The 26,964-nt window shown below is 36.5% G+C and overlaps 1 protein-coding gene across 2 annotated transcripts; it reads left to right on the forward strand.

Annotated features, from left to right (window-relative positions):
- The first annotated feature begins 6,001 nt into the window (after positions 1-6,001).
- Positions 6,002-23,732, forward strand: LOC149566787 (uncharacterized). Of its 2 annotated transcripts, XM_089820102.1 has the most exons (3): positions 6,002-6,679; positions 22,835-22,920; positions 23,005-23,732. In XM_089820102.1, the coding sequence occupies exons 1-3, from the start codon at positions 6,285-6,287 to the stop codon at positions 23,382-23,384; spliced, it is 861 nt and encodes a 286-aa protein (XP_089676228.1). In that variant the 5' UTR covers positions 6,002-6,284; the 3' UTR covers positions 23,385-23,732. The 2 variants fall into 2 exon arrangements, with proteins under 2 accessions (XP_089676228.1, XP_089676227.1); XM_089820101.1 differs by having other exon boundaries at positions 22,835-23,732.
- The last annotated feature ends 3,232 nt before the right edge of the window (positions 23,733-26,964 follow it).

Below are 26,964 nucleotides of genomic sequence, written 5' to 3' on the forward strand. Positions count from 1 at the left end.
GATAACCAATATGTATATAGACATCCATCAGATAAGATTGATAGAAGTGTGGATCTGATTATAAAATTATTCCAAGTAGAGATGAGACAAAGGTACAGAATCCCACCTTCACTTGTGAAGAAATACAAAGATGATATATGTTTTATGGTTAACACAGAGTTCACCTACATAGAACTAGTTGAACCAAGAATGACCTATGTTGAACCACTTGGTTATGAAGTTAATGAGGAACAAGTAGAAGGATATGTGGAAGTAATCCTAAAATCAGCTAGAGATGAAGAATTTGATAGATGTGGAACTTATGAAGAGATAATGTAATTCACATCTCAAGCTCAACTTGAGAAATCTTCAAAGAAAAAGGTGGAGGTCATAATAAAGAAAATCATGTAGGAAGCAAAAATGACACCATAAGAAGTAGCAATAGTAAGACAAACTGCTACTAGAATGAGGTAGATTAGTCAAGAAAGAATTGTGTATGTGTAACTACTAGCAGTGAGAGGAACATTTGAAGGCATAATAGTTGAAGAACCACAAGTAGTAGCATCAACCATACCATATGTTGTAGTTTCACAAATACAACCCATAGTTGTACTACCAGTGCAAAAGGAGAAAGGTGAAGAGGATGTAACTATAACAAAAATAAAAGTACGGGCAACAACTCCTAGAAACACGAGAAGATCAACAAGGTTAATAGAGGTAAAGCATGAACAAGTTGAGTCACAACCCAAGAAGAGAACAAAGTAGATGGCCAGTGGACTAGGAAAGAGAAGAAAAACTTTATAGATAATTGAATTAGATGAATTAGATGAAGAAGAAGAAACATAAGACAAACTAGTTGAAAAATTAGAGATAGATGTGAAGAAGCCTTTTGGAAGAAAAATGTAGAAGCCAAAGGTTGAGATTTTGAATGTTCAAATTATCAACAACAACAATTTTGTACAATTGAATAAGTTTTATGATCATTATAATAACATGGACATACTATAATTGGAGAATGTCATAGTTAGGCATATGATTCTAACATATAATAGATTTGAAGGTATTGAGAAGGACATACGAAAAGATCTATATAATTGATTGATTAATAGAAGAAGAAGAGTAGCAAATGAGGATAGAAGAATAAGAGAGAATCAAATCAAAAAACTATATGAGTTGAAAAATGATGATAATATAGAAAGAATAGTGAAGGGCATTGAACCTTTACTAAGAAATAAAAGAAGAGAAATTTTGTTAATAGGTGGTAATTATGAGGAGGTGAACAAAGAAATAAAGTAAGCCATTGTGAATTTTATAACCTCCACAATAAGACAATAACATGGATTATTAGCATCAATAACAACAATGCTAGAATCCACTCTACAAGTCTCTATTGGTACTAATACCATGCAAGTGAATAGTGCATAGATCACTCTAGATACTTCAAAAGATCCATTTAAAAACTTCAAAATAAATGTTGGCAATTTCATGAGCTGCACCAGCTCTAAGAATGAAGAAGAAAAGGAAGAAAAATGAAGAAGAAAATAAGAAAAAAAGGAAGAAAAAGAAAAGAAGAAGAAATAAGCAGAAGATAAGAAGAGGAAGAAAGAGGAAGAAATATTAGAAGTAGAAAAGAAAAAGAAACTTGAAGAAGAAGAAAAGAAGAAAAAAGAGGAAGAAGAGAGGTAGAATAAAAAGGAAGAAGAAGAGGAGAAGTAGAAGGAAGAGGAATAAAAGAAGAGGAAGAAAGAGGAAGAAAAGAAGAAGGAAGAAGAAGAGAAGAAAAGGAAAGAGGAAGAAGAGTAGAAAAGGAAAGAAGAAGAAGAGAAGAAGAAACATGAGGAAGATGAGGAAAGGGCTAGTGTACCTAGCTCTTCTAGGATATCCCTTACATTAGAAGCACTAACATGATCAGATGATGATGATTAGACTGAACTGATCTCATCACTCAACAAGATTATTGAGAATAATAGAAAGGTGAAAAGTCTACAAATTTTACCAATGGAAGTGACAGAGAGACTTCAGAAAAAATTATTTGTAAAGATGACAGAGGTAGATCCACAAGACAAAGAAAAAGTTGTAGTGCAAACTTTTGATGCAAAATTCACAATTTTATCTGATATTACAATCATTGAAGTACATGTGAAACATGATGTATAGATGTTTGACACTGTCTATCAAAATATCATAAATGACTTGGGAGCTCTTGATACATGTATCAAGAAACTGAGAAGATAAAAATAGGAAGGGAAAGCATTGTATGCAAAGTGTGCATTATCATTTAAGTTCACAAAAGACAATGATGAATAGTTGAAAAAGAAGCATGAAGAACTCCAAGTATTGGTAAACCAACTTCACCAACTTGATCAGAAGATGGAAGATATTGAGGCTAAGATTGGAAAGACTTACATAGTATACTTAAATATACAAAATAATATAATTACATAGTAATTGGTAATTACTATGTAATTATATATAGATAATGCTGATTAAAAAAAATACGGACTACAATTTAATTTGTGGGGGGAGGGGCTTTTGTTATATATATATATATATATATATTGGAGGGGGGGGCAGGGATCCCATCCCCCACCCTCGGTTGTCATTGGCAGTGACTGCCCCAAGGATAGGTGTGCTACCATGGTAGCGTGCACCTATCCAAGGACAGTCCGCTGCTGCCAAGGCAGTGTGGCTTGACTGCACCCCATTTTGGGGTTAGCGATAATTAAAAATTGCTTTATATATTTTATTTATTTTTATTAAATTATGTTATTAATATTATTTTTAAAGGATTTTAATATTAATAATAATAATATTATTAATTATTATTATAATTTTAATTTTATCTAATTTAATAATTATTAATATTAATAAATTAATATAATTAAAGATATATTATTTTATTGATATTTAGATAATTGTTTGTATTAATGATTTAATGATGATTAATGCAATTTTAATAATAATAGTTAATTATAAAGTTGTTATTATTTGCTTTGCGAAATTGATTTGTATTAATGAGTATGCCAATTTGAGATTTAAAATCTGAACTTTGGTTGTAAATCAAATTTATTTGTGTTTTCAAAATCAAACAAGATCTATGAAATTACTCTATCAGTTGTATGTTTTTCTTTTGATGATTCGAGAACCATAATAGTTTTGATACTTTGGTAATGAAAATTGAAATCCTGATTGAGAAATAAAACATTGTGAACAGTAATATCTAAAAATGAAAACGAAAATGTGAACACTGTTTGGAACTAAAAACTCTATAAACAATAATACTTGGAAAAGAAAACTGAAACCTTGGTTGTTATTTAATCTTTGTGTTTTGAAAACGAAATTAAAAACTTGAAAATCTATAAGTGAAAATTAAACTTGTGTGTTCTTGAAAACCTAATGAGATATGAAATTCACTTTTACATGTACTGTATGTGATGTGTGTTATTGATGTTGGGTTTCGGGTTTGACTTAGCTTTGACCAAATCAAGATGTTTACCAGAGGCTTGGGAGTTTTGTCATGATGTCATGATGATGCTTTGTATACAATCTTTGATACCCAACTATGGTAATGTGTAATGTTGTGTGCTACAATAAGTTTGATCATATATTTTGATGTGCTTTCTAGTTCTTGTGTAGAACTGAGGTGGATGACGTGTCTTTCATGATATAACCCTAGAGGCTTTGATTAGTTATATTTGGATTGCTTCCCAGTTGCTTGTATAGGAGTGAGGTGATTATGTGATTTGTTCTTGGTGATGTCATGTTATGACATGGATTTGGTTTATGTGTACTTGATTTTGGACCCGTCCTTTTAGGATGATTGTATTGGCAGAATTTGTGATTCTGATCAGTGATGTTTTCAATATTTTTCTAGTTGCTTATTTAAGAACTAATGAGTGATTTATGGTTGTATGAGACCTACTACTTTTACTAAACTTAGGGTAGGTTATCTATATGTCATGTTGGGAAATGACTTGTAATGGAGGCCGAGCCCCTAAGAGGCTGACGGGTAACCCACTATAGGTTATTTTAATAAATGATAACATTTCATTAAATGGGTTTAAAATGAATTAATAAGATATTGGTACCACAAAAAGTCACTAGGGGGTTAGAGTATTAAAAGATTATCAGGGTAACCTTAGAGTTGACTCATTAGTATGCCTTGTCTATATGAAAGGATACTGATGTTGCATAGAGACACTAAAGGGCTAGAGTATTAAAAGATTGTCGGGTAACCTTAGAGTTGGCTCATGCGATGACACTTGCCCACTTACATAGTAGATTTCCTACGTGTCTGTGTTGCCTTTGGGATTAGTTGATACTTATGTCTTGGTACCCTTTGAGATAGTTTTCTTTTAGGTGATTCCTTGAGCCTAGATGTTGGTTTTGACTTGTGAGTTTGTTATCTTGTTTGGGACTTGAGACTATCTCCTCAGCGTGGTGGGAGTGGACCTCTTTGAATTTCACGAGGTTGGGTGGTAGTGCATTTTCTTATACAATTGAGATTCGACCATTAGAGATCGTTGCTGGATGTGTCTGTGCAAATGTTCCTTTTTGTTTGATCTTATATTTTTGTTGGATGGTTATTCTTAGTGTATTTTATTTGATTTCATAAATCTTACAAAATGATGTAATCTATTTCATGATGTATATTATTGAACAACCTTTCATACCTTGTGACTTGTACAGTGGATGATTGTGCATTCTGTTTATTGTCAAGTGGCATCCTGTAATTGTATATTATTTAAATAAATTTGTCCTTGTAGTTATTCTTCAATGTGGGTGTGTTATCTATTGGTTTTAGTATTAATTAAACTTAAATATGATTCAACATCACGAAACCCTAAGGGATGTAATCTGTTTATGATGGTTGTTATGTATGTGAGTTAATGCTTCCGCTATTATTTTATCTCTTATTGTTATTGCTTCCGCTATGTTATAACTGTTGTTGTTAAGTTATTATCTTTAAAAAAAAAATGTTTGACAAACTTAGTGAAACTTTAGGTTAATTTCTTTTGGGTTTCGTGGTGGGGAGTTACATGTTTACTGTTTAGTATAATTAGCTTGCTTTCATATGCAAGTTATAAGACAATTAATAATATCCAATTTTGGGCTAAAGTTTGTAGAATACTAATTCACCCTCCCCGTCTCAGTATTCCCCATTTCTAACAAGTGCAACACTCACAAACCATGGATATTGTAAACACAACTACACACCACTGACTTCTTATGTGGAGGAAAGCGAAACATTCTCGTGTAAGAACTTCAATTAATTTTTTCCTACACTATTCTACCAACTTCTACATCAAACAACACAATAAAAAAAAGATTGACACAATGCAAATAAAAAAAAGATTGACATCAATAACAATAGTGAATATATTGCTAACAATCTCTTCAATGACAATGCCAATAAGATACACAACTAGTCTCTTAATTATTAATGTTAACAAGATTGACATCAATAACAACACAAAACATAAACAAATTGCCCACAAACACATCTCAATAAAACTATATACCACCACAAAGATATAACCGTTTCCATGCACCGCTCTTCCATGATGTAGGAGGCATTAGTAGTGATTCAAACCAAGTTTTCCATTGCCTCACTCCTAATCCACCGGCATGTATAGCCAATATGCAAATAGATAAAAATACCAAACGATGTTAACAAGTGTGGTCAGCATCTTCCGTTCTCCCATATATGCCAACAGATTATTCAGGATTTGTGTCAAATTTGCTTTGAGTTATTCAAAATATAGATCACATAGGTGGATAAGACACCCAATTAAGAGTCGAGGGAGTTTTCTATTCATCCATTACTTCTGCCTAGTATGTTTTCCTTTTCATACGTGAAGGTTGAATTTATTTATTTTTAAATTGGGAAGTTGGACATGAAAGAATATGTGACCGAACGTGTGGATGGACATCTTCGCCTCACGAATCAGAAACAGGATATACACAAAGCTGAGGGTAAGGCCGGTCTTTGTCTTATATTCAAGTTTCGGAAGATCAACTCACTACGCGGTTTACATGAGATTGTCGGGCAGTCTAGAGATTTCTACGTTGCTGAATGTCATCGTGGGTAGGAAGACGCCACGAAATGCAGTAACACGTACTTACATTCAAAGGCCTAATTCTTTCTGGAAGTACTTCATCTCGTCTAGTAAGGAATGTCGGTCCTTTCGTTACCCAATTTCCTGTCTCCACCCTTTGATATGGTATAGTGGGGCGTTTTATTTTATATAAATTTTCTCAATATGTGTAGGGCTGTTGCTTGAGCAGCATGTAAATTTAGCGCAATGGTTTGTTGGTGTCCAACAATGGAACTTACTGCTCCACCTTGTAGAATAGCACGCACTCACTTCTTGTCAAGGCCTCGTTTCCATCATGTCACTTTATTCACTTATCAGTTAAAAACGAGAAAGATTAAGAACTGGGGAATCTTAAGGGCTGTGTGTGAAACTAAAACAGATAGAAGAGGGAGACCAAATGATTCATGTTTCTGCTTAGTTGATACTGAGGAAGAACTTCCTGCTAATGAATGGATTGTAAGAAGATTCTCTACTTCCCTGCATTCAAAACCTCCTCCCAAGCAAAATGAGGAATTCTATATCAATACAGGTTATGCCATCAGAGCTCTCAGGGAAGAACTTCCCTCTATGTTCTACAGAGAGCTTACACTTGATATCTACAGGTATGACTGCAAGCCCTAAAGTTTACTTGTTTTTCTTTTAGCTTAAGTTTTCACAAACACGACTTATGAATTGGAGAGTCAAGGTAGGAGAACAGGGGATGGAGAATTTTGCTATATTTTTCAAATTCCTTTCCAATAACACATACCCAGCTTTATGTTTTCAATATTTAATGTAAACTTTCAAGAAAACATTGTTAACAATTCATGTGCACTCCGAAGTAATCCTCTTAAAGTTCTCCGGAATGCCAGCAAAATTTTACGCCAATAGTTCATAGGCTCATGCTGAAATATCTTAAATTTACCTGAAAATCTTCCGTGACAACCTAATCATATTCCTTTTGCAACTTCCCAAAAAAAAAAACATGATATAGATAGGTTTGTTGAAATTTGATGATATCAAAGACAAATTTTATTTTGTTTTTTAGAGGGTCTGAAGACATGAATCTGATGGAACGTTATTTACAATATAGTTGAAAAAACTGTGTTGGATTTTATGTGCTGGTCTTGCAGGGTTTGTTGTTACAACTTGATGCTAAAGTGTCCAATAATGCCTACTCAAGTTCTTAATGATTGTCATGAAATAACTAAATTGTCAGGGGATCCTTCATCTTTAATTAGAGATAAGCTGAAAATTTTGTTGGGGGTGGCATAGAGGGTGAAATGGGAATTATAGAGGAAGTGACGGTAGTTGAAACTTGGGAACAATTAGAATATGAATCAATACGAATAGGGAAAAATCAAGATGATTTCAGAAGATCGATTCATTGCTTCACTTAGATCCATGGAAATTGATATTGTGATAGGATGTGAGTAGTAAGGTTATTTGTTATTTGTTTGCAATGAATCACACGGGAGAAGGTAAAGTTTGCTAACTTAATTATAAGCTTATCTTGAGGGCCATAAGCTTTATGGTTTACACTTCCAAGAGATGAAGTCTATAAAGATTACTATATTTTTAGACTTAGTGATATTTATATGTTAGCTAGATTATCTCATTTTCATTTGATCAGGCTTAGTATAAATCAGAGCTCCCAGGCTCGGATTCAAGAAGGCCAACTCAACTCGTGACTCACCTATGACTTGGGAACGAATCTGCAACAAAAAAACCCTTTAAATTATATACTTTTAAAATAATATATATGAAATTGTATATCACATTCCATGACTTGGGTCAAGTTATAAAAACTTGGCCAGGTCTACTCGGCTCAGTGACTCGGACTACTCGTAGAGATTCATGGAACCATGGCATATATATCCAAAGATGTATGTTACCAATTAGATCTTCTGTGGCTTACACAAAGTTATGTAGTCACTGGTTAAATTTTGCTGTTACTTGATGACTATGGATATCATGGAATTTCCCTGTGTGCATAATGGATCTATACTAAGTAATCTTTTATAAGTTAATAATCATTTTTAGCTTTTGGAATGAGCTTATTTTCTATGCACAGTTTGGACATATAATAATGTTCTAACCAACTTTGGTATGGCTTGAGTAACTTCATTGTTCTAAATCTTAATTAGAGACTCAATGATGTGTTACATGCCAATAACTTTGTGATTGGTTAAAAGTTTTCAAACAAGGGCCGTGACTCCCACACACTTCAATGTTTGAGTTGCCAATGTGGTGGTTAAACAGATTTCAAATAATGAATGTAGATTTGAGCTAGTGCTGCCCACAATTATCAATGGCTTGGATTCAGTGGCTGCCAATTGTGCTACTGCAAACATCCATTAACCAATCCAGGAATGCAGATGAAGGACATGAGTCATGCCTACACTGGCAAGACAGCTCACGGATGAGAAATATAGCAACTAGGTCTGATTGTCCAAGAATCATCTATTGAATTGATCATATAGGAAGTTTAAAGTTTCACTCCACTTAGGTGAAAGATAAACTGTAAGATCACAGATAGGAAATTCATTTTAGGGCTCTACAAACGAGATAATATCAGACCTGACAGAGCGAGAGCTGACCTGATTTGAACTGAACTTGTATAAATGGTCTGAGCCAATGCACCAAGCCAATATATGAATGAGTAGGCCAGAGCATAAGTTACCTCATATATAATCTGATGTTTCTTGCATAATTTTCTGTATTCATCAACCCAACCCAACCCAACCCAATCAATAGGTGACTAAGACGATGTAGGAATCTTTTTGCTATTGCAAATGGAAAAGGAGACAACTTATGAAGGGCGAATATGATTAAAGTAGATCAGAAGGCTTAGAGAGAGGTATGATTTGATTTCTGAAGTGTCAGCCAAAGAGAATGTGAAGACTAAGCTTTCTGTAAGTACAGTGTCCCTACTGCTCATTGTGCCTAAGTTGGTACTTACGTTATCTCAGGAAAAGTATCCTTGTATAACCTATTTTACAACTTAGACTGGTTATTTTGGTCATGTCATAAACCAAACACCTGTCTGGTTTTTCTTTGTGTACCACTGGGACATGAAGCTGTTTTGGGGCTGATCTGAACATTTCATATGTCTGAGTGATATACAAGGGATGCACCCCCACATCTCTCCTTTTGAATTTTTTCTTCATCTTGGGGGCATTTCAGGGTTTTTTCAGCATCCCTAGTTTTTCTCCTCCTGTTTTAGAGGCATACTTTTGGATGTCTAGATGTTGACGGGGCGTCGAGAGACATTCTCCACATCAACTGCTGTATAAAGGAGATTTTTGTTTTGGTCAGAAAATAGAAAAAATGGGCATTTTAATTTTTTTATCCCGACCATTGATACAATGTTGACATTTGACATTCAGATATTCATATTAAAAATTTCACTTTCACTTTTCCATGTTTCATTCAATTTTCAATTTTTAATGGTCAGTGTTGAATGTTTAATGTTCAATGTCATGAATGTTATTGTAATTTGAATTTCAAGTTATTAGATTTTTGAACAGAGTTAGGTTTAAACTTAAATTATAACTTTGAGCAGTGTAAAATTTAAATACACGTAGAATTTTTGACCCCTTCTCATCCTCCACTGTCCCAAACATCTGTTACCTTGTAGCCAAAAATCCTCATGCTGGAAAATTGAAGAAACATTCTTTTTAAAGATTTTGGTGTTGCTTTCCCTTGCCATCCCTATGTTTTAGACCCTTTTCTCAAAATTCTAGAATTGAATCACAGAAGATCACATTTTTGTCATATTTGTAGTTTAATTAAGATTTCAGATATTCAAATTCCATTTTTTTTCATCTCAGTGTTAGAGTTTGAGTTGCAATAGTAGATCGATTATATGCTTGGATAACAAATTTTAAGGCCACCAATCAGATTTTAATCTGAAAATTAGAATTCGTTTGTATAAGATTCATCAGTTGGAATGAATGTTTGATGAGAGATAACCCCCTTGCACTGGTACATCTTATTCAATTTAGGCACATGAATCAGTGTACTTTATGAGATAGTTTACATAGTCGCATGGGTTAGTGTACTTTATTAAATTGTTTATATTTTCAAGTGGGGCTTGTTGTATATTCATTAGTGTTCTACAGATCTCTCTCCTTGCAGCTTCCTTTCCTCACATACTCTTAGAATCTTCCTTTTGTGCAGAATCTTCTTTGTATATTATGGTTTGTTATTATTGCATAATAGGCTAATACAGAAGAGCTTGCCGCATATATATATTTGCACTAATTCCTCTTTGTTTCTCTGCTTTTTGTTGTGCTCTTTACCAATATTTCTCATAATGATTACAAAGATATAACAATAGGAAGAAAAGCAAACTCTGCAAATCTTGTAATAGTAATATGAAGGACAAAAGAGCAGAATTGTTCTGCAAGCCAACCTCCCTGTACAATAGGTTGATATCTATATCTACAGTTACATGCATCTGGTGACGGTGAGAGAAGAATAACTTTAATGCCATTTCAAACAGGAAGCCTTCTTATTAAAGCAGTTAATTATCAAGTACAAAAATGATTATCAAATGACAATAACTACAATTTTATTTTTCTTTATAAAAACTTAACCACATCTCTACAGAATGTTATAGATGTTTCATCACAATGAAACTGCCACATCTTTTATTGACAAAGATAAAACTGGGTTACATTAGCAGATAATAACTTGCAACCACAAAATAACCTGCAACAATTTTCCAAACCTGACCGTGTATTTGTTGTATACTGCTGCTTCAATCTACAAAACAATTTGCTTCAAATAGGAAGTGAATATCTTTAGCACATATGCAGTCTCTGGAGGAGACAGTAAGACTCTCACAGGAAACCAAAGGTGTTTTGTACTCTAATTTCCAGATTCAAGGGATTTTGTCCTCAAATAAACACTTGAACTCTATACCATAAGTATTCCAGAAAAAATGATATAGGTTGATACTTACATGCAACTGGTGACTCTTAATGTTGCTTCAAAAAGGGAACCTTCTTATACAGTAGTTAAATATCACGATACATAACTGACTATCAAATGACATTATTGAGACATCCCCTACAAACTTTATAAGAACTTACCACTCCTCTAGAAAATGTTATAAATATCTCACCATTTGAAATAGCTGCATCCATTATTGACAAAGAAAAAAAACTGGATTATATTAGTCAATAATAACTTATTTATGGAAATTACCTCATACTTATTTATGGATTATATTAGTCAATCATACCTTGCAACAACAAAATAACCTGCAACAATTCTCCAAATATGACCCTACATCTGTTGTATACCACTGCTTCAGTCTGCAAAACAATCTGCTAAGAAAAAGGAGGTAAATATCTTCAGATTGCATGCAGTCCCTGGATGAGATGGTCAACCTGTCACAGGAACCCAGGGAGTCTTGTCGTCCAGTTTCCAGATTCAAGGGATTTTGTTCTCAAATCAACACTTGAACACTATACCAGAAGTATTCCAGAAAAAATGAAGAAGATTCTAATGACCCAATTTATAGCATGGAGGCCCCAAATCTCTGTGCTTTCATAAGCTGACTGCATTCCCAGAATAGCCAATGCTATTCAAATTAATAATGGCTCCTCTTTGTCAGCATAATGTCCCTGCAAACACAATTGTAACTCCCGATGTCCTCCATCAGAAACTAACATTATTGAATAGAAAGTGACATGAGCTTGTCGTTATGGAAAATCAAACTCATATAAGAGATTCTAATAATTAAGAATTAATTTGCTACTTATTACCAAATTTATCAAATAATGACCCTCTTTCTAGATTTATTCCTCCAGTACCAGCGAAAATAAAGAATAGGCTTATGGGTCCACACATGATATTTAACTGGAAAGGGGATATTAGAAATATGAATTGCTATACATAGTCATCCCTATAGAAAAACCTGGGTAGAGTAACCCACATTTTCCACTGTTGACTTGACTGAAACCCAATTAATTGTGTGCTTTAGCTAACTGCAACTAATCTAGGGTTATGCACGACATTTTTTGGCTTCCTGATAATCAAATTTCACATAATGAAAATACCAGCATGAGTAAAGTTGGGGCCGTGACACGTCCTTTGAGAAATAACTTCCTTTATTTCTTGAGAGTGGGTATATGATCTTTATATCTACCTAGGCTGGATCTTCCAGCGGTATATTTTTTCACCTGAGGAGGACTTCTATTTGTCATGTTCTAGAGCTCTTGGACACATCTATCTTACAAATTTTGAAAAATGGAAAAAGTTGTGGGTACATGAAGAGGCTGACAAATCCAACTTGAAATCTGCTTTACCACTTTTCCAATAAAATTGGTGAGGAAACATTGTTTTTCCTGTTTCTTGAGGTATTATTAGTTTTCAGAAGGTTGGATCTTGAATGTTACCACTTTTGTGATGAATTTTTAGGGATCATAAATGTTTGGGGAATAATTGCTTTTCCAATCCCTTCAGATAATGATTTTTTATAAAATTGGAGCTGTGGGAAATTCATTGTTTACTGAGACATGAGAATCGCTCTAGTGCTAGTTTGCCTGTTGTTCTCCTTCTGAAACTTGAGGATGCTTAGAGTCTCTTTTGTTGTTGTAGTAGTAGTAGTAGCATGGTTTGACCTTAGTAGAAACCTGCAATAAAAAAATGACATTAGAGGATGGTATCCATAGACCCTCTAAACGGATTCATTTGGTAGATGTATGGAATGTTGTAATGTGCCGCAAAAGCATTCCAAGATGCTTGTTGGGACATTTTTGAACCATTTGATGGGGGTGATAGGTGGAGCTGATGTGCAAGCTATGACCATTGCGCTTAAATAGACACATCTTTGGTAACAATAGAATTATGATCATTAATAAAAACTTTGAACATATCACCAGGCCTATGATGTTCTCCATAAAAAATGTTGCTGCACTCATATGAGAGGGTTAATTCCTGGCTGAAAAAATGAGCATTTTGCAAGCCTCTCAATCACCGCTAGAATAACATTCTTGCCTTATGGCATGATAGTGAATGCATACTCCATGATGGAGGTGACATGCTTGAATCTAGAATGTGGTAGTGTTGTACATCTCAAAACACGATAGATAAATGGAAAACTTGGTGTTAATAAGATAACCTCATGTTTGAAGGGGCTTGCCAAGTTTTATGCTTAAATTTAGCTATTTCATGGGTCCAGAAACATTTGCAAGATGATTGACCTGTGCAATCCCTGTTCATTAAAACACTCAAAATTTCAAAAGTTTATACTGATTGATGGGCCAAAGCATTGCAGAAAATCGGAGGGTTCAGTCAGGATTTGTCACTAGTTGACAAAACTAAGGTGCAAGTCCCACAGGGACACGTGGGTCATGCTTCTGCTCCCTGTTGATGTCATGTCCCCTTTCCAGTAACATGATTTCTACAGTAGATTTGCCTATCATTGACTCTCGTAGGCAAATGATTTTGGAGAGAGAGTCATCCTGTGCTAGTTGATTGCATATTGCTCTCGGAGTGTTATAATTGAGCCTACATTTAGTAAGTGGGGGCCTACATGTTCTAATTTTGAATTGAGATTGCACTTTTAATTTTATAAAGTTATTTCTTTAATTTTATAAAGTTATTTAATAATAAAGTGCATTATAATAAGATTTTATAAAATGAGTTTCTAGAAGCTCCTAGCGACTTCTTAAAAAGGTGAATAAATAGAGGGCGGTAGGCACCCATTTGGGCAAGCGATTTTGTGGATTCTACCTCTAATTATATTGGAGCAATTTGTGGTCTTTGGTCTGCAAATTTCCATTAGGTCTTTGGGAACGAAAACTCCCTTGGATCTGCATAACTGAGGAAGTGAGATATCTTCTGAAGGGTTGCTCATTGGAGATGGTATTCAACCATTTCATGAAGGATCATTCTGAGAATTGGTTTTGATATTTGAGTTTTTTTGCAAGGGTTCGGAGTTCATCATCTTCTTACAGGATCAATTGGCCAAATTCGGGAGACAATCAGTGCATATTCTGATGATATTTTGAACAAGTCTGAACTCATATTTTACTCCTAACTTTCCTTAGCATGGGAGTCTGAATTTTTGCTTGGGAAGGGTTATACATTAACCTAAGGCGACTCAAATTCTACCAAATAAAGCATCCAATACACAGCAGATTATTTTTTAAGCAGGGCTGTACATGTCAGAGCCGTACCAAGGCTTGGATCATAAAATTGTCCCTACTTCACAAACTGTTCAGAGTTGCCTTTGATATTTTTAGGGGGCTATTTAATCACACTAGGCGATTCATCGCATATCAGTTTTGGCACTGTTTTGAGGGCTGAGAATTATATTAAAAAAAAATGCACCAGAGCCGTACAGGTACGGCAGTGATATCAGGCTGTAATGCCCAGATAGGAGCAGACTTGAGCCACCATTCAGTGATTTACACCAGCAGGGTTGCAGTTCGGCAGGGAGAGGTGTCATTTTAAGGACTCATGCATATGACAACTCATGGAGGCGAAAATCCTAGGTTCTTGATGTTGCATCATTGTTTTAAAAACTAAGTTCAGAACTGTATATGCTCAGATGGTGTTACCTTCAATTGAATTGTTACAAAAAATTGCTATTACCACTAGAGTTTGTAACAGATCAGTCCTTAAATGCTAATGACAATAAAATTTTCCTGAATATTGTTGATATCTACTATTGTCCATTGCATTTGTTTCATCCATTTTATTTGGTGAATTGTTTAAAACATTACATCCTTACGCATTTAACGGTTGCATGCCAAGTGTTTGACGAATTGCCAAAGTCAGTTTGTGTGCCCTTTATAGCAGGGTCATCTCAGTGGTATCAGAGCGGTGTTCTTGCCATCCTGTTGGGTAAAACATCTTATGCAACCTTATCCCAGGTATTATATATGCAGAAGAGCAACACTTAAGGGTGAACAGAAATTCAGAGATATGGGTGAGAGACAGTCACAGAGTCCACCTAGAATTGATGACGATGAGACGAGAGAGTTTTACAGAATCATGACCACCGGACAGCAAGAAATAGCCCAGTCATTACAAGCATTGACTACCATAATGGAGAGAGTTGTTCAGCCTAGGATTCAGGAACATGGTAGAGGTACACCTGATCATGATAATAGAAGTGTGGCAAGTTCACAGGGTGCTCCTAGGCGCAGATCGTGGACAGCAAATAGGCCTACTCGCCCCACCTTCCTAAGGGAGGAGGTTCAGGAGATAGGAGAAGATGACTTGTCGGAGGATTTTCAAGATGATCTCAGAGCTGCTACTGCAGAATGGCAGGCATTACCAGCACATGTGCGTGAGCTACTGAACTTTGATCGCTATCTGAACTAGAGGAGAGAGCATATGAGGAGTAGCCGTTAGAACAGGAGGCCTAGAGGAGGTCATGATAGTGAGTTGCAGCGAGCTGTTGGCAAACTCACTTTACCATCTTTCGATGGTAGTGGTCAGATGATAGCACAGGCATGGATTCATAAGTTGGATACTTTCCTAGCATTGAGGCCTATGTCAGAGATAGATGCCATCAAGTACGCCACCTTGCATTTGGAGGGCGCAGCTCATGATTGGTGGTCACACGGGATGGTTACTTTGCAGCACAACCAGGTGACATCTTACCAGGACTTTGTGGATAGATTGGTTGAGCATTTTGATAGGAAGGATCCAGAGATCTATTTTCGTGACCTCGCACAGTTAAGACAGTCAGGCAGTTTGGAGGTTTATATTAGTGAATTTCAGAGGTTGTCGGTTATGGTACAGGATGTGTCTGAGAGGCGGTTGGTTATCTTGTTCACAGAGGGATTGTCTGAACCCCTCAAGGGTTGGATTAAGGCATTTGACCCACCGACACTACAGGAGGCTATGAGGAAGGCACGGAGCATGGAGCTTACAGCACCTTCTAGCAGGTTCACTTCCAGGAGTACTACTTCTTTCAGAGATAATAAGAAGTTTGATAAGAATAAAGGGAAGAACGTTGATACCAAGGGTAAATCCATTACACCCTTGGATGCAGAGGCACTGAACGACTTGCGCAGGAAGAAGCTATGCTTCTATTGCAAAGGTTCATATGATAGGGACCATGATTGTCCTTTGAGACCTAAGGGAAAGGCCAATAGAGTTATGTGGGCATATTACGAAGGATCAGATTTTGACAGTACAGCACATGAGGATGATCGCAGTGATACAGAGCCTGAGGGAGAGTCAGAGGTTTCAGAGCAAAAAGAGGAACCTGAGTTACATTTACAGCAGGGACGTTTGTCTAGTATTCAGCAGGAGGGATCCTTTAGGTTACGTGGTGTTCTAGCAGGACAAAAGGTGATCACATTGGTTGATACAGGTGCTACGCACAACTTCATTGATGCACGTCTGGTTGAGTGCCGTGGTATTAAGACAGAGGAGTTTGAGGGTCTCTGAGTATAGGTTGCTGATGGTTACACTCTTAAGTGTAACAGGATGGTTAGAGACATGCCTTTACGCCTGAATAATTATGAGTTCAAAGCAAATTACCATGTGGTCAATATGGGTGACTTAGATATCGTTTTGGGTATGACATGGTTGCGTTTATTGGGTGAGGTCACTTTCAGACTCAAGGACATGGAGATCAAGTTTGAGGTAGATGGGAAACAGCATGTGTTGAGAGCTATTCGGAATAGTGACATCCGAACCATTTCTTTTAGGCGATTGGAAAGATTGGTGAGGCATAACGATATTGAATGGGCAGCCATGTGTACTCTCATGCCCACAAAGGAGGAACAGCAAAAGACAGAATACCACCCAGACATCCAGATATTGAGAAAGAAGTATGACAAGGTATTTAGCGATATTCCACCAGGTACACCACCTGATAGAGGGATTGAGCACATCATTGAGTTAGAAGAGGGTGCTAAACCAGTTATGATTACTCCATACAGGCATCCTAAGAGGCTCAAGGATGAAATAGAGAAAACCATCAAGGAGCTCCTTGCAATGGGACACATTAGACCTAGTAAGTCTCCTTTTGCTTCTTCGGTAGTTTTGGTAAAGAAGAAAGATGGTTCACTACGGATGTGCATAGATTACAGGGTGCTGAATAAGAAGACCATTAAGAATAGATATCCCATTCCGCGGATTGATGAGTTGATAGATGAACTACATGGGGCATGCTACTTTAGTAAGATTGATTTGAGATCCGGTTACCACCAGATTAGAGTCAGAGAACAGGACATAGAGAAGACTGCATTTAGATGTCATTGTGGGCACTTTGAGTTTGTGGTCATGCCATTCGGGTTGACCAATGCACCAGCTACTTTTCAGTCCACCATGAATAAGGTCTTCCATCATCAGCTGAGGAAGTTTGTGTTGGTTTTTTTTGATGATATCTTGGTATACAGTTGGACATGGCATGAGCATATGGAGCACTTGGAGACAGTATTGAATACCTTGCAAGCAGAGTCCTTGTATGCCAAGGAGTCCAAATGTGATTTGGGTATGACCGAATTATTATACTTGGGTCATATTATCAATAGAGAAGGAGTATGGATGGATCCTGATAAGATCCGTGCTATAGTGGAGTGGCCTATTCCTGAGAACTTGACCCAGCTGAGAGGATTCCTAGGTTTATGTGGCTTCTATCGCAGATTTGTTTGTGGATATTCACGACATGCGGCTCCTATGATAGATTTGCTAAAAAAGGGAGCCTTTGTTTGGACATCGAAGGCACAGGCTTGTTTTGACAGATTTAAGGAGATCATGACTTCATGTCCGGTATTAGCATTGCCCGATTTCTCGAAGCCATTTGAGCTTCAGTGTGACGCATCAAGAGATGGTATTGGGGCTGTTTTGATGTAGGACTAACACCCTATTGCATATGAGAGCAGGAAACTCCGTGGGCCAGAGAGATCATTCAGCATTTACGATAAGGAAATGTTAGCCATTATGCACACATTGGCTAAATTCAGGCAGTATCTAGTAGGTGGTAAGTTTTGTATAAAAATTGACCACAACAGTCTGAGACATTTCCTTGGTCAGAGAGATCTCAATGATAGACAGCAGAAATGGGTGAGTAAGCTGCAGGCTTACGACTTTGATATATCATACGTGAGGGGAACTCAGAATGTGGTAGCAGACGCCTTGTCACGCAGGCCACATCTCAGTGCGATGGTTGAGATCTCTGAGGATTGGAAGCATTTGATTATTGCAAAGTATGCTAGAGACTCTTGGGCATCTGGGATAGTTGATGGGACAATTGTTGATACCAGGTATACACTTGCGGATGAATTGATTGTTTATAAGAACAGGATATTTTTAGTCCCAGGATCGAAGGTGAAGTGGTCTATTATGAGGGCTCTTCATGATTCACCTATAGCTGGTCATCCCGGGTACTTTAAAACATATAGACAGGTGCGAGAACGGTTCACATGGAAAGGACTCAAGACAGATGTATTGCAGTATGTTCGTGAGTGTCCTGTTTGTCAGCAGAATAAACAAGAGCACACCTTCTCAGCAGGACTCCTACAGCCACTTCCCATTCCGGACTAAAAGTGGGAATGCATATCCATGGACTTCATTATAGGCTTGCCCAAGGCCCAGGGTCGTGATTGCATTTATGTGGTGGTGGATAGACTGACGAAGTATGCACACTTTTTTCCCATCACTACTACTCACAGAGCAGTACAGGTAGCTGAGGTATTCTTTAGAGAGATTTTCAGGTTACATGGGATACCCCGAAGTATTTTGAGCGACAGAGATAGTAGATTCTTGAGTCATTTTTGGCAGGAGGTGTTCCGATTATGTGGCACTAAGCTTACACCCAGTACTAGTTACCACCCGCAGACTGATGGACAGATGGAAATAGTGAACAAGTGGGTGGAAGGCTACTTGAGAAATTACGTGGCTGATCAGCAGAAGGCATGGGTGAGATGGATTTATTTGTGTGAATATTGTTATAATACCACCTTTCACATGTCTATTCAGATGACACCTTTCCGAGCTTTATATGGGTATGATGCACCGAGCTTTATTGATTTGCTGATGAGTGATGTTAGGGTTCCACATGCCGGGGATTTGATTCAAGAGAGTAAGGACATTATTGATGCTCTCCAGGATAACATAGCTAGGGCACAGAATCAGTATAAGCAGTATGCAGATCAAAAAAGGATAGAGAGGAGCTTTGAGGTTGGTGACATGGTTTACCTCATGCTTCAGCCATTTCGACAATCTACTCTTAAGAAGAGTGGAACAGAGAAGCTTAAGCCTAGGTATTATGGGCCTTTCAGGATCACTAGGCATATAGGGGAATTGGCTTATGAGCTTGAGCTTCCAGCGGATAGCAGAGTGTACAATGTGTTCCATGTGTCGCGCCTCAAAAAGGCGTTGGGACAGAATGTGGTACTTTCTGCGGTAGTACCTCCCTTGGATGATGAAGGGAAATTGATCTTAGTGCCGAAATTCATTTTGGATAGTAGGGAAAAGCAGCTCTGCAGAAGGGTGATCAGAGAATATTTGGTTAAATGGAGAGATCTACTAGTTGAAGATGCCACTTGGGAAAATGAAACAATTCTTCAGCATCCAGCTTTGAGATTGCTTGAGGACAAGCAATTTCAGGAAGGGTGGACTGTCATGTCCCCTTTCCAGTAACATGATTTCTACAGTAGATTTGCCTATCATTGACTCTCGTAGGCAAATGATTTTGGAGAGAGAGTCATCCTGTGCCAATTGATTGCATATTGCTCTCGGAGTGTTATAATTGAGCCTACATTTAGTAAGTGGGGGCCTACATGTTCTAATTTTGAATTGAGATTGCACTTTTAATTTTATAAAGTTATTTAATAATAAAGTGCATTATAATAAGATTTTATAAAAGATGTTTCTAGAAGCTCCTAGTGACTTCTTTAAAAGGTGAATAAATAGAGGGTGGTAGGCACCCATTTGGGCAAGCGATTTTGTGGATTCTACTTCTAATTATATTGGAGCAATTTGTGGTCTTTGGTCTGCAAATTTCCATTAGGTCTTTGGGAACGAAAACTCCCTTGGATCTGCATAACTGAGGAAGTGAGATATCTTTTGAAGGGTTGCTCATTGGAGATGGTATTCAACCATTTCATGAAGGATCATTCTGAGAATTGGTTTTGAGGATTTGAGTTTTTTTGCAAGGGTTCGGAGTTCATCATCTTCTTACAGGATCAATTGGCCAAATTCGGGAGACAATCAGTGCATATTCTGATGAGATTTTGAACAGGTCTGAACTCATATTTTACTCCTAACTTTCCTTAGCATGGGAGTCTGAATTTTTGCTTGGGAAGGGTTATACATTAACCTAAGGCGACTCAAATTCTACCAAATAAAGCATCCAATACACAGCAGATTATTTTTTAAGCAGGGCCGTAAATGTCAGAGCCATACCAAGGCTTGGATCATAAAATTGTCCCTACTTCACAAACTGTTCAGAGTTGCCTTTGATATTTTTAGGGGGCTATTTAATCACACTAGGCGATTCATCACATATCAGTTTTGGCACTGTTTTGAGGGCTGAGAATTATATTAAAAAAAATCGCACCAGAGCCGTACATGTACGGCAGTGATAACAGGCTGTAATGCCCAGACAGGAGCAGACCTGAGCCACCATTCAGTGATTTACACCAGCAGGGTTGCAGTCCGGCAGGGAGAGGTGCCATTTTAAGGACTCGTGCATATGACAACTCATGGAGGCGAAAATCCCAGGTTCTTGATGTTACATCATTGTTTTAAAAACTAAGTTCAGAACTGTATATGCTCAGACGCTGTTACCTTCAATTGAATTGTTACAAAAATTTGCTATTACCACTAGAGTTTGTAACAGATCAGTCCTTAAATGCTAATGACAATAAAATTTTCCTGAATATTGTTGATATCTACTATTATCCATTGCATTTGTTTCATCCATTTTATTTGGTGAATTGTTTAAAACATTACATCCTTACACATTTAACGGTTGCATGCCAAGTGTTTGACGAATTGCCAAAGTCAGTTTGGGTGCCCTTTATAGCAGGGTCATCTCAGTTGATGCTATCTTTATGACCTCTGAGCTTCCAGAGATGTGGCACCTGGGGTGTCACCTCAAATTCAAACAGTCTTTTTGCATCTATAGGTTGATGTATCAGGATAGTTCATTGTTTGTTTCCTTTACACAATATATCAAAGGAGACGTGAAATTTAAATGAACCCTTAAATATTTCAAATTAACCCATTAGGTTCTTGGTTATCGAACAATCTAGAGCATGGTTCAATAAGGAATGCCAGTAATTGTTCCTCAGGGATTCTCCTTTCCTGGAGCAAGTTAGATTGAAGAAGAGGCACTCTTGCATTGTATCCTATTGCAGCAAAGATAGCTGTGGCAAGGAGCAAACCTTATACTTAAGTTACCAACCAATGGCCACAAGATTGTATAGTGTAAGGCTATGTATCATAAGAGCCTATTATATTCCTTTTTTATTTGCTGGAAAACCTGAGCTTTTTTTAAGTAGTAGCATTCCTGGGTTGAAGTGATATTCTATGTAAATAAGGATTGCAATGGCAAGGGGTGGAGTAGCTATTCTCCAAGAGCTGCAAAGAACATGAAGACTCTTTATCATGAGATCCTGTTTACTACTTTTGGATTTACTGTTAAAATCTGAGCTATTTGTAATTAAGATAGTTCCACTCTTGTTAGAGCAGCTCTACTCCAAGTAGAGAGCCATTAGATTGTGTAATGTCAGAATCTGTGTCATAAGAGCCTATTTACTCTTTAATTATTTGCTCAAAATCCCTGATCTAATTGTTGTCAAGACTCAAGATAGTTATCTTGAGCCTTGATTTTAATGTCAAATGGGTTTTTTGACATTTGTCCATGACAAATACTTGTGTGGACATTTATGTGAGTTTTTTTTGTCTTTCTGCGGCATGTTTTGCCATTATATGTTGCATAGTAAGAGACAGCAGCTCTTGTGATGCCTGCTCAAGGATTTTTTCCAACCACATCAGCATGATATTTCGGCCTACTGCATTGACCAACAATTTAGTTATATTCATTGTGCATTAGTATATGTTGTTATGATTGCCAATTGGAGTAGTCACTGCATAATTACAGATCAGCCAACAAGCTGGGCTGATCGCTTTCAATAGTGATAAAATGTGTCTCAAATGGCTACAAGTCATAATATAATTTTGCCCTAGAATTCAGGAAATGTTATATTCTTTTTGCCTAGGGATTTTGCTCAATCTGAATCCCTTATTATTGACTTGCCCCATGGCAGTGGGAACTGGCACCCAGAAATATTCTGGAAAGCTTGCTCCTCTATAGAATTTTGAGATTGATAATTTTTCTACCTTACAATGTGTAATGCTTGGATGCTCATTTCTAGTAAAACAACCTTTTGGGATAAACTATGTACATTGAAATAAACTTTTCTACCTTGCCATGTGTAATTTTTATACGTTCATTTCCAGTAAAACAAGCTTTTGGGAAAAACTATGTACATTGAAATATATTAATCTATATTTGAGCTATTTATTCTTTACGACAATAATTGTTGAAACTATTAAGCAATGCAATGTACATTGCTCGTATGATGCTAAGAAGAAAAGTTATAGCAGTTGCAAATAATAATCCTGAAAATAGAGCCTGCATACTTTATCTCCGTTTTTCTGTAAGCTGTGACTGCTCTTTTGAGAGTTGGCATCCATCATTTGGTTTTATAATCTTGGTCAAGTATTGGCCTGTGGATCCATCTCTATCTGTATTCTGATCAATAACTTCATGCTCATTGTTCCAGGGAAGACATTGTCTTCAAGGATCCTTTCAATGCATTTAGTGGCATTGATAACTACAAACTTATCTTTTGGGCACTACGATTTCATGGTAAGTTGTTTTTCAAGGCACTATGGGTAGATATATTAAGAATTTGGCAGCCTACAGAGAATATAATCATGATACGCTGGACAGTGTGTGGGATACCTAGGGTTCCCTGGGAAGCACAAGGTCGCTTTGATGGCACATCTGAATACAAACTAGATAACAAAGGAAAAATCTACGAACACAAGGTGGACAATGTGTTGCTTAATTCACCTCCAAAGCTCAGTGTCCCTGTGGTTGAGAACTTGATCAGAGTTCTCGGTGGCTCCTCGACACCCAAACCAACCTACTTTGAAACAATAGGGACTTTGTTTTGGATGTTGTTGCCACATTTGTTACTGTTCACTTGGGTGCGTTATTATCTTGCAATGAAAGGTACCATGGATCTGAACAATGTCACAACAGGGTTTATCAGCCTCCATGCTTACTTGCAGAAGTGTAATTTGAACTCATTATCGATTGAGCTATAAACAAAATTAAAGCTGTAATTAGTTCCAGTTGACAACTATTTTTGGGCATCTGATTGCTGCTGTATAAGATATGCAACTCAGTTGCAAAAGAAGATGCACATTTGAACGTTGAGACTTTTGGCAGCTCAACCATATCAGTACCTGTTATCTTTAATGCAATATTGTTCAGCATCAATAGATAATTATGGAAGCTGCATACCACTGTCATATATGCAGATTGACTTATATGATTACTCTACGTGAGAAGTATTTATACCCCAAGGTCTTTGGCAAGTGAACGATTGAACAATGTAATAGATTAATTTGTTTTCTGAATGTATACAAGGTTTATGAATGTATTTTAAATAATCACTGAAGTCCTACATACTTTTGAGGAATCGTATGTGCGCTAACTTGCAAGATCTTGACATTTTGCACTCCTACATTTCATTTGCTTTAGTGTCAACTCCAATTTCAGATATCTAGGATCTCATGAACTGCAACAGACGGCATTTCTGTGTTGCAATACTTCATTTTCTGACTATATCTTCTAGAATTTAAAATTGGAAAGGATGGCAAGCTTATATAAGGACATTCATATTTTATGTCTAACCTATCTTCACTGCAGTGAATATCATTTCCCATCAATATCAGCCCTGTTTAGTATTTGCCATGAATGAAGTTGAAAACTATAGTACCAGCATCTTCAGCATCTGATTGCATTGTCTGTTCTTCCATTGACTGTAAAGGCTTTCATATTACAGTCAACTGCTTTTTTATATTTAGTTTTTGGATTTGAATCTTCCTTTTACTGATTTTCTAATTTCTAAGGACATGAAAAATAAAATTTCAAACGCGAATGCACAAATGCTTTGCGTTACTGTCTTGCTTTGTTTTATAACTGTAGGGTTCTGTGTCTGTGTAGTGCGTCAGCATGTATTTCATGAAGTTCTGCTCCTTCATTTCAGGTTCTATGACATTAAGAAAAAATGAACCTCAACGGGCAGTCTTATGTTTATTACAGAAATAGTGAAACACCCAAAAATCTTGGTCGCTGAAAAATTCTTGCCTGCTTGCTATGACTGGTATTGTTAAGCTCATAGTTAGCTTTCTTTTAAACATGAGCACCAAGGCTGTCTTAATTATGGTAAGAGTAATAAGTATGGCAGCAAGAAGTAGATTGTTATGGGCTGGACATGTTCACAGAATGTTGTAACAATAATTTGAACGTCATTTGCGCGTCTATATAACTACTCATTGCACTGTGGTGTGCAATGGGAAAAGTTGTGGAAGGTCAACAATTAGTAATCTGTTCAATTGTTCAATCCATGAATTCAATTGACTGGCTGTTGAGCAGAAAATGTGTGCCCAATTTGAATCTTTTAGTTTTGAATTGATTTTTCATCAACACAGGTTAACTTTGTTAAGAAAAATGGCAGCTGACGTTGGTGATATATGCACAATAAAGGCAAATAAAACCAAGCAAGAGTAAGAATAGAAAAAAAGAGTCAATCAGAAAAATACGCAAAACACACTCAATAAACTGATTACTTTCATTATATTATTCAATCAACAATATTACATTTACAAAAGATATATTGGATGTAAAAAAATACAATAAAAATAAAACAGGGCACCAAGAAAATTAATTTGAAACTCTAAACTGGGTGCTAAATCTGGAAGCTTCATAAAATCAAACTTTGTAATAAATGCTTCAACTACTAGCGGACAATTCTCCCATGCCCAGTTATCTCGACATTTACCGACAGGCCTAACATGATAGTAACTGTCATAATCAACGAATAATAACTTTATTTGCTTCATACATGTCATATGTATATCATTTTCCCACTTAAAGCTAATAAAGAGAGTTCAAACAAAACAATATCATCAAATCACTCTTGGGCCTACTAAATCTCTGGCTTTGCCTTTGCCATTGCCAAAATTTTCGTGAGCATATCAACAGGGTTTTCATCTATATGGATCATAACACACATTTGTCATGTTTTACTCCCAACTCCTCGATGAATCATTGTATCAACATCTATTTGCAAGTTTCTGTTGCAACTATATATCCTGCCTCCAGTGTTGAAATAGTTACTACTTCCTGTAGTCTAGACATCTAAGATACTGCAATACTAGTGTTTAGATAACAAGTGGTGAAATTTTTAGTGTCCACATCTCCAGCCATATCTGCATCTGTGCAACCTTTAGCATGGCATCATTATTACCAAAACATAAACAATGATGACTAGTGCCCTTAAGATATCTCAAATCTACTTTACTGCTTCCCAATGTTGTTTGCTTGGATTTGCAAGGAACCTGATCATAACAACCAATGAATGTGCAATATTTGGTCAAGTACTTACCATGGCATACATCAGTTTGTCAACAACTAAAGTAGAAGGAAAATTACTCATTTTAATCTTTTTTTTGTCATCTAGTACATGAATCTCAACTCAATTTGGAGTGAGATGCAAGAGGTGTACTACTGGCTTGACATTCTTTATACTGAACCTATCAAGAACCTTCTCAACATATTTTACTTTTGACAACCATATCTTCTTCTCTATGTCACACATGATCTTCAGGCCCAATATATGTTGTGTTGGATCCAAATCTTTCACTGCAAATTGTATACCCAAATTCTTTAATTGTTTATTTATATTTTTATCATGTCCAACAAGTAACACATCATCCACATACAATAAAAATATAATGTATCTTTCTCAGTCATAACTCTTGATATAGACACAATGATCATGTTGTAACCTCTTAAAACCATGTTCCAACATGAATAAATCAGATTTCTTATACCACTGGTGAGGTGCATGCTTCAGCCAATAGAGCTTCTTCATCAACCTGTAAAACAAATTTTTGTCTACCTTTTTCTTTGAAATCTTTGAGCTTCTCTATATAAATCTTTTCTGCCAACTCACCATGAAGAGAAGTTGTCTTAACATCTAATTGTTCACATTCCAAATCTAGAGCATCAACAAGACCAAGAATAATTCTAATGGATGATATACTAATGACAAGTGATTTTTTTTTAGTAAAGTGTAGACCATCCTTTTGAGCAAAACCTTTCACAACCAACCTTGCTTTGAATGTCTCTTTTCTATCATTGCCCTGATGCTTGATCTTATATATGTATTTGTCGGGTAGAACTCTTCTTCCTTTTGGAAGCTTTACCAACTCTCAAGCTTTGTTTTCAGCAAGAGGTCTATTTTTTCCTCTACTGCTTTCTTCCATTCACTACTATGCTTATCTTCATAAGCTTTCTAAAAACTAGCAGACTTGGCTTCATTAGTAAATAAGATGTAGTCTGAGGGCATACTTTTGTAAAGGCTTATGAGGCCTAGCAGATATTCAAATTAATAGTTGTTCAGGTTGAATTGCTTGTAGGGGCTCATGCAAGATTTCTTGTTGTTGTTCCTCATTTTCCTCTTGTTGTTGATCATACTCTTTATTTTTCTACACAATTTCTTGCATTGTTAGGATATTTTCTTGTCGTTTTTCAATCCTATCAACAACTTTCTTTACCTCCAAATTTCTTGCAGTCCTCTTGAACATCTATTTATGAAGTAGCAAGTTGTCCTTA

This window comes from Cupressus sempervirens, chromosome 3 (genome assembly GCF_028749045.1).
Source record: "Cupressus sempervirens isolate cs-2001-9-10 chromosome 3, ASM2874904v1, whole genome shotgun sequence".
NCBI classification, from domain to species: Eukaryota; Viridiplantae; Streptophyta; class Pinopsida; order Cupressales; family Cupressaceae; genus Cupressus; species Cupressus sempervirens.